Source organism: Cnephaeus nilssonii (assembly GCF_951640355.1).
Source record: "Cnephaeus nilssonii genome assembly, chromosome: 2".
NCBI lineage: Eukaryota > Metazoa > Chordata > Mammalia > Chiroptera > Vespertilionidae > Cnephaeus > Cnephaeus nilssonii.
In genome coordinates this window covers 105,372,080-105,382,952 of record NC_137073.1, presented here as the reverse complement: position 1 = coordinate 105,382,952, position 10,873 = coordinate 105,372,080, and the positions used below count along the sequence as shown (strand labels likewise).

The 10,873-nt window shown below is 46.5% G+C and overlaps 1 protein-coding gene across 5 annotated transcripts in view; it reads left to right on the top strand.

Moving 5' to 3' along the window:
* Positions 1-933: 933 nt before the first annotated feature.
* Positions 934-10,873, top strand: part of NNT (nicotinamide nucleotide transhydrogenase) — a 77,690-nt gene continuing 67,750 nt past the window's right edge. Inside the window, exons 1-2 of one of the 5 annotated variants that reach the window (XM_079793023.1) lie at positions 934-1,123; positions 6,678-6,881. In XM_079793023.1, the coding sequence (XP_079649149.1) occupies positions 6,731-6,881 (151 nt within the window). In that variant the 5' untranslated portion in view covers positions 934-1,123; positions 6,678-6,730. Of the gene's footprint in view, positions 1,124-1,200; positions 1,310-1,399; positions 1,540-6,677; positions 6,882-10,873 lie in introns of those variants that run through there. The other 4 variants (XM_079793026.1, XM_079793024.1, XM_079793025.1 and 1 more) reach the window with 4 other exon arrangements.

The window sequence follows — 10,873 nt, the reverse complement described above, 5'->3', positions numbered from 1 at the left end:
TGAACCTGCAGCATCTGGAACCTGTCCCTCTGGTAGGTTTTCTGCGCTAATCATGGTTCATTATGATTTTAAAACACCTGACTGTGTCTCTTCCTGTGTGTGACCTCTCCTGGGACAGGGCCATGTTTTACAGGGACATGACAGTGAGAGTCCATTAGTTGAATGACCTCTGGGCTAGTTAAACACAAGAGATGTTCTCAAAATAAGGGTTTCTCTGCGATTTTTTTCTCTTTAAGAATATGGAATATATGTTTTAGAGTCATAGTTTTTTAAAATGTATTTTTATTGATTTCAGAGAGGAAGGGAGAGGGAGAGAGATAGAAACATCAATGATGAGAGAGAATCATTGATTGGCTGCTTCCTGCAGGCCCCCTGTGGGGGATCAAGCCTGCAACCCGGGCATGTGCCATGACCTGGAATCAAACTGGCGACCTCTAGGTTCATAGGTCGATGCTCAACCGCTGAGCCACACCGGCTGGGCAAGATTCATAATGTTTCCCCTCATCTTAGATATGCCAATTAAAGTGAAAAGCAGTGACCTCTCTTATTGACGCCTCCGGATGGTTCAGCTTTAGGGGAAACGGGCCATTTTATGGTCTATATTTCATTCCTCCTACTTTTAATCAGAACACACCTGCAGACTAAGTAACAGAACTATGTGCAGAGAGCAACTAAGTCCTTATGCTTTGGAGTCCTTGAGTGCGTTTGCTCAGCCCAGCCTAGGCCTGGTGGGGACACTCAGCCTGCAAGGGCACTGGACACTGACGTTAGCACGCGGCTTTCTCTGGCCCAGCCTTTGCAGGGCACAGACGTGTGTTCATTTTCAGGCCCTCACATCTTAACTCTCCTTCTCTGGCCAGAGAGGAAACACAAAACGCCCCCATCCCGCCCTTCCCCACCCCCTGGCTTCCTTCCCACTTCCTTTTTGGTCCTCTCTGGTTACAGAAATCCTGATTTTTTCCTAGAGAGGTTGGAGGGACGGCAGGCACCAGGCGTGGAGTCACATTATTCTCTCCTGCGTGCTGGTGGGACGCTGGGGAGGAAGTCACACTTTGTAAGCGGCTCTCCAGGGAGAGCGATCAAGTGCAGCCCAGAAAACGCCAGCGCCCGGGTCTGGCTCCAGGTTTGATTGACAAGCCGGGGCCCAGGGAAAGCGCGGGGGCGGGGCGGGGGGCGGCGGGGCGCCGAGACAAAGAAGTTTCGGCTGCCACGGGGGACGGTGCCGGGCCCGGGGGGTACCTGGCCGTGGCGCTCCTGCGGGGTATTTGGTGAGGTCGCTGGGCAGCCAGGACTGACCGGCGGCGGGCGGGTAGGCGGGCCATCGGAGGGGGCCGGGCGGGAAGCGGGTGGGCGGGGAGGGGTCGCGGGGCCGGGGAGTGGGGGTAGCCGTGTCGCCGTCACGTGGCCGCCTCCGCAGGGTTGGGGCTGTGCTTCCGGGTTGGAGCTCAGCAGCGCGGGGCCCCAGCCCGGGTCGGCCAGCGCGGCGTCCCCTCGCAGTCCCCCGAGCACCGCCCGCCGAAGCCCGGCCTCCACGCCGAGGTGAGCGTGGCGCGGGCGGCGCGGGTGCGCCCAGGGTGCAGCTGGGGAAGGGGCGCAGCTGGGCAGGCGCACGCAAGGGCTCGCGGCGACGATCGGGGTCCCCCGGGAAGGAGACCTGTCAAGGAGAAGGGGGCAGGGTGGGCTGGGACCTGGGCGCCCGCTGGCCGGAGGCTGGGGCCGGGGGGAAGGAAGAACCGAGCCTGCAGGGCCTGCTTTCTCATCTCTCGCTGGGGCCGGTGCCTTCGGGAACTGGGTCCCCGCAGGGAGCAGGGGGCGAGGCGACAGCTGTGCAGATCGCAAGTGTTGGTGCTTTGGGGCGCGGCGGAGGTTGTAGGGGTCATTTCGGCCCGCCAGATGGGAGGAAGGAGGGAGGTCATAGAGGACTCTCCATAGGGGTGCACCAAGAGAGAGGAGGCAGCTGGACGCCCGAACTTGTGCTTGACCCTTGATGGCATTCGGGGTGGGTGACTAGCTGGAGACATAGGAGGTGGCGAGGGAAAGTTGTGAGTGTGTGTCGGGCGGCTGCTGGGCGCTGGGCACCTGGGGGCCAAACCTCTGGCACGCGGAGAGGGGGGCCCGGCTGGGGAGCTGGGAGAGGCGCGGGGGGCCGGCGGGGGATTTGAACTCCGGGGCGGGATGACATTGTGCAGCCCGCGCCAATGGGCTTCGGGCGAAGGTTATAAATAGCGGTCCCGGGCCCACGCCAGCGGGTGGCAGTTTAGGTGCCCAGCAGGGGCGGTAGCGGTGGGTCTGGGCGAGGTCAGGCAGCCTGCCACTCCAAGCTCTGCAGGGTGCTGCGTCCTTGGTTGGTATGCCTCGCTTTAAAGGCACGACTTGTTTACGGGTGCAGGCGTCCTTTATTCGCCCGATGGTGCTGGGCAGTCCTCCCGAGATCTGTTTTAGGGAGTCTCCTAAGGACAGGCTCTATTCGGACAGGTGGGGCTTGCGTGGCTACTTTTATTTAAAATGCGTCCCAAGGAGGGTTAAGGTGGGGGGGGGAGGGGGAATGGGAGACATCTATAATACTATCAACAATAAAAATATACATTAAAAATTAAAAAGTGGAAAAAAATGCACCCCTTTTCTCCATCGCGCCCCTGTAACTTGCAAATCTTTTCGGATGTTTTTTTAATTTTTATTGAATGGGCAGTTTAGGATTACTTATCAGCAAGGGTACCTGGGCTGCTTACCTTTGTTGATAGAATTAGTTTTCTGCAAGCCTACACGGCATATCATTTTCAAAGGAAATTTCCTGAAACTCCTTGGAGACCTTCAGGTTGCCTAGCCCTGGCTATTCACTCATTCAGTCAAAAACTGCTTGTTGATTTCCTCTATATTGTGCAAATCACTGGGCCAGAGGTAATACCAAAAGGAATAAAACTAGCAATAGAGATATTGTATCTTTTTCTTTCTCACAACAGCCCTATAAGGTAGGTGCTATTATTATTTCCATTTTAAAGATGAGGTAGAGAGAAGTTAAGTGACTGATTTGCCAAGGCCACACAGCCAATATATTGGGGACTGGGGGGCTTTTGATCCCCAGTTTACTCTCTTAGCCTCTCTGTCGTCTCCTCTCTCAGGTGCTTAACCTCAAGGGTTTTAGGGGAGATAGTTTCCCAAACAACTTACATGAAAGGGGACCATATGACTGCCACACTAACCCCCCCTTTTTTCCCAATATTGAGTTGTAAGTTTTCCCCGTTGCTTGAAAGCCATAGAAGCACTCGGATAATAAAACAGCAGGGAGCTTTAAAGCAGAGAAAGTGTGATAATTACGATGCAATACTATCTTTGGTAACAAGTAACAGCTTGTGATAACATGGTTCAGATATTTATTCTCTGAATATCTTTCAGGGTCATTTGTATTTGATTTAGGCTTAGTGATAGGGACTGCTCTTGCCAATGAACTACTCTTGTTCACTGTGCTGTATGTTCATAACTCGAATCAAGTGGAGTTTTGGGGAGAAATTGACTTCTGAAGGCTTTGGCCCTATTGACGTCTGATGACAGGGATCTGCTTAACATTAAATGACCATTTTCCAAGTAGGCAGGGCAAATCTTCTAGACTCCAGGCCACGACGTAGGACGTCAGCTTTAAAATATTGCAAAATCTCATCTAATCATAAAATGTCTAGAGCCTAACAAAGGAGCTTTCCTATGCTCTATTTATTTATTTATTAAAATATATTTTTATTGATTTCAGAGAGGAAGGGTGAGGGAGAGAGAGATAGAAACATCAATGATGAGAGAATCATTGATCAGCTGCCTCCTGCATGCCCCCTACTGGGGATTGAGCCAGAACCCCCGCATGTGCCCTTGACCTGAATGGAACTGAGGACCCTTCAGTCCGCAGGCTGACGCTCTATCCACCCAGCCAAACCGGCTAGGGCTGTGCTCCTTTTATAGAGGAGCAGACTGAGGCACAGATTCAGGTCCAACAGTGAGTGAGGGGCAGACTTAGGTTCTATGATTGCTAGCTTTGTGTTTCCGCGGATGAGGTCTGGGCCAGCCTTGTCAGCCCCCAAAGGACAGAGTTGGTTGGGGATTAGGGTGACCCAATAAGGGAAGGTTAGGAGAGGACTAGAAAGTCTCCCTCAAGACAAGAAGTATCTTTTACATACCTTTGTTTCTCCCTTGGTTCTTGGCATGGATTCAGTGAATGTTTCGAACGAATGAGTGTTTTGAATCATTTGCTCTGCAGTCTCAGCTGTGAATGACACCAGAAGTGACCTATGAGTGAATGAGGAGAGTATTTATGGGACTCAGGAATGCTTTAGGACTGGAATGAAATGACATAATGTGGAAACACTTTGAAAATATAAAAACCTATTAAAATGCAAAGGCTTTTTCTTGTGCATTTTTGATTGCATGTCTGAACACATCTTGCATGCTCCCTCTGCCTTAACTTTTTGTTCACATTACTCTCTCCATCTCTAACACCTTTCCCTTCCTTTAAAAAAATTTATTGATTTTAGAGAGAGATATTTCCTTTTTAAATTAAATCTTTATTGTTGAAAGTATTACATATGTCCCCTTTATCCCCCATTGACCCTTTCTAGCCCACCCCCACCACCCACCCGCCCACCCCAGGCCTTCACCACCCTATTGTTTGTGTCCATGGGTTATGCATATATGCATACAAGTTCTTTGATCTCTTCCCACTAGAGAGAGAGATTTTATTTGTTTCATTTATTGATTTTGTTGTTCTACTCATTAATTGGTTGACTCTTGACTATGTCCCGACTGGGAATCGAACCTGCAACCTTGGTGTTTCGGGATGACACTCTAACCAACTGACCCACCTGGCCGGGGCTTTTCTCCTTTTTGAACCCCGTTGGAAGACATGATTTCCTTTGATCCCTCCAAGAACTTTGGACTTGCGTTACTCTGCTTGGGAGTGTTATTACTTGTTGATTTTTCTTATCTCCAAGCATATGACCTATTCCACGTTGATTCTTCAGATGCTCCTAATGGCGGTGCCTCTGAGGCTCAGCCTTCAGTACATGGTTGTTGAATGAAAGGTCATTTTAAGAATCAGCACCACTTGGATTGGGGATTTCCATTCTCAATGTTGCAAGAAGTTGCTTCTGGGAGTTGTGGCAGCAGTTCTGAAATGAAAAATGAGCTAGACCCCCCCTCCCTCCTTCCTCTGGAGGTGGGAAGAATGTTTATGGGATTTGCTGGGACTGGGCGCTGGGCACCTGGGGGTGCAGAGTGTAAATGGACAGTTGGTGGAATCAGCTGAGCTTGACTGGTACAGTTCCAGGTCCTCTGCTTCTTCCCAATTTTAAAGGAAAAGAAAAGAAGGATGGGGGACATTGGAAATCCTGGGGATGATGGGGGCTTTCCATGAACCCCTGGGGATCTGCTACGGAGGTAGCCCTCGAAGCCTAGTTCAATAACAGCCAAGGTCAATGACACTTCCCTCAGCCTGGTTAGAGCTGGCAAAAAGTGCCCACTTGTGAAGATCACCGACAGAAGAGCTCCTATTACACCCTAATCTCCAAGCACACACTGGATTTTTTCCCTTTTTTATTGGAGTCATATCCCACACATGTTTAATTTTCTGGAGATGTGCACCTGGCAGTTATGAGTCTTGCATTCATCCAGTCTCAGTTCGAGGGCTTGCACAGGATGAGCATCCTGCCTCACTGAGTAGGATGCCGTGTTTTCTGTGCAATGTGGCATCTAAACAAGTGACTACTGGCCAGCCAGCGTGGCTCAGTGGTTGAGCATTGACCTATGAACCAGGAGGTCATGGTTCGATTCCAGGTCAGGGCACATGCCGGGGTTGTGGGCTTGATCCCCAATGTGGGACATGCAGGAGGCAGCCGATCAATGATTTTCTCTCATCATTGATGTTTTCTTATTTTTTTTCAAAAAAAATTTAAAAAATATTTTTATTGATTTTTTTACAGAGAGGAAGGGAGAGGGATAGAGAGTTAGAAATATCAATGAGAGAGAAACATCGATCAGCTGCCTCTTGCACACCTCCTACTGGGGATGTGCCCACAACCAAGGTATATGCCCTTGATCGGAATTGAACCTGGGACCTTTCAGTCTGCAGGCCGATGCTCTATCCACTGAGCAAAACCAGTTAGGGCTCATCATTGATGTTTTTATCTCTCTCTCCTGCTCCCTTCCTCTCTGAAATCAATAAAATATATTTAAAAAAAATAAACAAGCTACTATTGCACCACACAGTATTTTAGATATTATAAGGGAAGTTCAAGGGTAACTTTGGGTATACACATTTTTTTGCTGGACATGCAGACTTAGGAATAACTTTCAGGTAAGAGGGGACTGGACTCTATGGCAATTTTTTTTTTTTAACTTTCCAGCTACATTAAGGATCAATTACACGCATGTGATCTAGGCTCTGAATCGAAGAGTGAGTTTATAACAATTTAAGTGGGAAAATGGATTTCAACCCTTAAATGCCTGAATTGGAAACAAACTTTGAAACACCTTCTGTCAGTAAAAGACGTGGCGAAGAAATTCATTGTAGGTGCCCACATAGAACTGTTCTATTCCAAGCTCTTTGGATTAGTCTGTTTTTAATGTTTTTTTCTTTTGATGTTCAAAAAACAAAGTATGTTTTTCTCAGCACATAAATATTTTATTCTCTTTTCTCTTAGTGATTTACCTTCAAGAAAATTGGGGATTCAGAAAGTTGGGGACTGCTCTGAACATGGCCAACCTCCTGAAAACAGTGGTGACCAGCTGTTCGTGCCCTTTCCTTAGCAATTTGGGGTCCTGTAAGGTTGTGCCTGGGAAGAAGGAGTTTTTACGAACATTTCATACGCATCAGGCACTGTGGTGTAAATCCCCTGCAAAACCAGGTAAAGTCTCACTTCAGCGTGTGTGAAGCAAGCCTTCAAGTCCTAGGAGCAAATAGCTCTCCGAGGATGGAAAAAGCAGAGCATGCAATTTCCAGCCTAGAGCTTGTGGACCATCAATTTGCATAAAAAGAGCTAATAAGCCCTTTTCTTAGGAGAAGTTCCAGATTGTCAGCACTAATGGAGAAGAAAAGGTAATAGAAAAAGAAAAAGGGAAAACCAGCGGAATTGAACCCTGGGAAGTACTGTTCACAGTAACCACTCCTCCTAACAGCTCTTTCTCCGTCCTGGTCAGCATTGGAGGATTGTACCATAGGAGGCGCATCTGCGCCCAAGAGTTAGGAACTAAGCGTATTGCTTCATCTGTAGCAGCGCTTCTCCGCTTAGTAAGCGGCAGCTTCATCTCAGTTGCTCGGGTTAGAAACCTTGGAGTCTCCCTAGGTGCAGGTCAGCCCTGCCTTGTATGGAGAATCTGTCCTCTCCTCACCGCCACCGCTGTTACCATTCCGGTCCAAGCCACCCTCAGCTGTCACCAGTCTTCTAGGTGACCTCTGTGCTTTCTGCCTCTGTCCCCTTACAGTCTGTTCTGTATATGACAGTGACAATACTCTTTTGAAAATGAAAACATATCCCTCTTCTAGTCAGAATTTGCCACCAGCTTTCTAGCTCATACAGGGTAAGAGCGGAAGCCTTTTTGTGCTCTACCAAGCCCCCCTTCTGTTCAGGGGTGCAGGCCAGAAGGAGGACAGGTTAAAAGGGGGCCCTTCCACACTGAGTCAGGTAGGTCCCTGTGAGCACCGCCCCCAAAGGCCTTCCCAGCTCTGGCTACTCCTCACTGGCCAGAACACAGACCAGTGGCCACATGTACTGCAAGGGAGACTTGGGCATTTCGTCTTGCATCCCAGATGGCAACATTCTCAACCAAAAAGGGCATTCTGTCTCTAAGGCGGAGGACCAGAATGGGCATCCGGGGGGCAACCAGAAGTCTTTGCCACGTGGAATAACACCCTCTTCAGGTTAAGTTTGTAGGACTGACGTTGTGCATGGACCCCTAACCTCCGGGGCTTTTGGGATTCTCACGTCTGCCTGGAATAGATTTCACAGCCTTTCCTTGTTCTCACACGGCGAGTCACTGTTGGCAGGGTACCTGCCCCTGGGAGTCCTCAACTTTGGCTTCAGATTTTAAAACTGTTTCCTAGAAAGCCAGGTTATCCGGTGTGATACAATCATGGGTGAAGTAAAAGGAAATAACCGCACTGCGGACATGACAGTTGTCCTTGTGAGTAAATGCACAGGCATCAACAGCTCTATATTCATGATGTGTAAGACTTGGTTTATTTATTTTTTTGTTTTATTTCTGATTCTGGACTATTTCCTGGGCAATTACTTTTTATCTTTAAAAGATAAGGATTTTATCTTTTCCTTAATAAAGCCACAATTTCATTATCACATTGAAAAGCATGAAAAGTAATTCCAGTCACCGTTCATATTTTCTCAATTTCTTCACTTTTTTCTTAATTTCTTTTCTTTTTTTACAGATGCTTTGTTCAAATAATGAGCCAGACAAGGTCCATATGTTGTATTTCACTTGCTGTGTCGTTAGGTCTCTTTTGATCTATAGTTCCCTTCCTCTCTTTTTCTTTTTTTTTGAATTTTTTTTTCTTTATTAAGGTATTACACATGTGTCCTTATCCCCCCATTGCCCTCGCCCCCACCTCCCACTTCTCTTTTTCTTTGTTGAAGAATTTAGCTGTTGCTTGTGAAATTTCTCACATTCTAGGTTTGCCTGACTCTATTCCCTTGGCGTTATTTAACCAGTTTCTCTGCACCTTGTTTTTTCGGGAACATTTAGTTGGACGCAGAGGCCGGACTAGAGTCGGGTTTGATTTATTGGGCAAGAATACTTCCCAGGTGACACTGTGTGTCATCTATTACATTATATCAAGAAGGTGAATCCATGAGTTTAGATGATCCATGAGTTTAGATGTCATTGTGATCCATCCATATGAACTTCCTGCCTGTTTTTCACTCACATGCTATAGCAGCCATTTGACTGATGATTAACTGAATCCATGATTTCAGGGGTTTTAAATTGGTGATATTCCATCATTCTATCTTCTTATTTTTTGAAGGCTGCTACGCTTTGTACTAGAACCTTTACATAGATTTCTCTGTTTTTTAAAAATATGTTTTTATTGATTTTTAGAAAGAGAGGAAGAGAGAGGGATAGAGAGATAGAAACATCGATTGGCTGCCTTTGCGTGCCCCTTACTGGGGATTGAGCTCAAAGCTCTGGCATGTGTCCTGGCCAGGAATCGAACTGGTGATCTCTTGGTTCATGGGTCAACACTCAACCACTGAGCCATGCCGTTCAGGCTATTTCTCTTTTTTTGAAAATCTTATTTATCGATTTTAGAGAGAGAGGAAGGGAGACAGAGAGAGAACATTGGTTTGTTGTTCCACCCATTCATGCTTTCTTTGGTTGATTCTTGTATGTGTCCTGAAGGGATCAAACCCACAATCTTGGCACATGGGGATGATGCTCTAACCAACTGCACTATCTGGCCAGGGCCTATCATTTTATTTTTGTTTATTAGTTAGAATTTTTCTATAAAGAAAAACATTCCCTCTATTATTTAGTTACCCCGAGATTGTACTGGAAAGGTAGGGTGTTTGATTCTTTCCCATTATTTACTTATTTGGTAATAATCAGTTGGTTCTCTTATGTTTGTATTCCAGATATAACAAATGATTGCAATCTTACTGGCTTCCTACAACACAAATTTATTGTCTTACACCTTTGGAAGCCAGTGTCTGAAATGGCCCTCACTAGGGTTAAATCAGGGTGTTGGCAGGACTGTGTTCCTTCCGGAGGCTCTAGGGGAGAATCTGTCTTTACCCCTTCTAGTTTCTGGAGAGCGCCTGCATTGCTTAGCTTACGGCCACTTCCTCCATCTTCAAAGCCAGCAGCATAGCATCGTCACATTACTCTGACTCTGACTCTTGTGCCCCCCCTTTTTCACATTTAAGGACCCTTGTGATTACATTGGGCCCGCCCAGATAACCCAGGATAATCTCCCTACTTCCAGGTCATCTGATTAGCAACCTGAATTCCTTTTGCAACCTTAATCTCCTCTGCCAGGTATTGTGACATAGTCACAGTTCTGAGGACCAGGACGTGGATATCTTTGAGCCCATAATTCTGCCTACCACACATTCCTTCCTCCAAAGTAGACCAGTGAAGCTTTTACAAAATATTTATTTGTTTTATTGAGTATCATCATAACCTCCTAGATCTTAACACCCTTAGGTGTATTTTACTGTTACAATTATTTATTACTTTTTTTGATGCTCAAATTGTGCCCTCTTTGGCCTTCTCAGGTTGTTTCCTAAGTCCTTTTGATGTGATTTCAATTGTCTTTGGTACCTTCCTTGACTCACGGTATATAGGACCTATATAATCCGAGATTGTTAGATACGTGAGTAGTAGATAAGTATATGTGATTTCACTTTGTGCATCAATCCAAAACATTTGCCAGTTTTTTTTATTATTTTTCTCTCCTTCAAGTAGAGTGTAAGAGCCAACATATATTTGCCTTGAGTTTACTACCAATTAGTACTGCTTATGCAGTGTGGTATCTCAGGCTGTTCAAATGCAGATATGTTTAGGTTGACATAAGCTCTCTAAAGTCTCACTAAGTTACTCTGTAGAGATCATTGGATTTATTTTTTAATTATATGTAATCAGAATTTATGTTGCTAGATTTCCTAAACTTCAGTAAAACTTACATAAAGGCAAATCCTTCTTATTAAAAAAAAAACTGTCTATGCCCACTTGCGAGTAAAACAACAGAAGAAGCTAACGTACTTTAGCTAAAGCTGATCTGAACTGTGTATACGTACTTTAAGGCTGTATTACACAGGCTTTTGGGTTGCAAGGAACAGAATCGCACCAGGTTGTATTTTGTGGTGAGGGCTTACTGTAAGGACTGGGA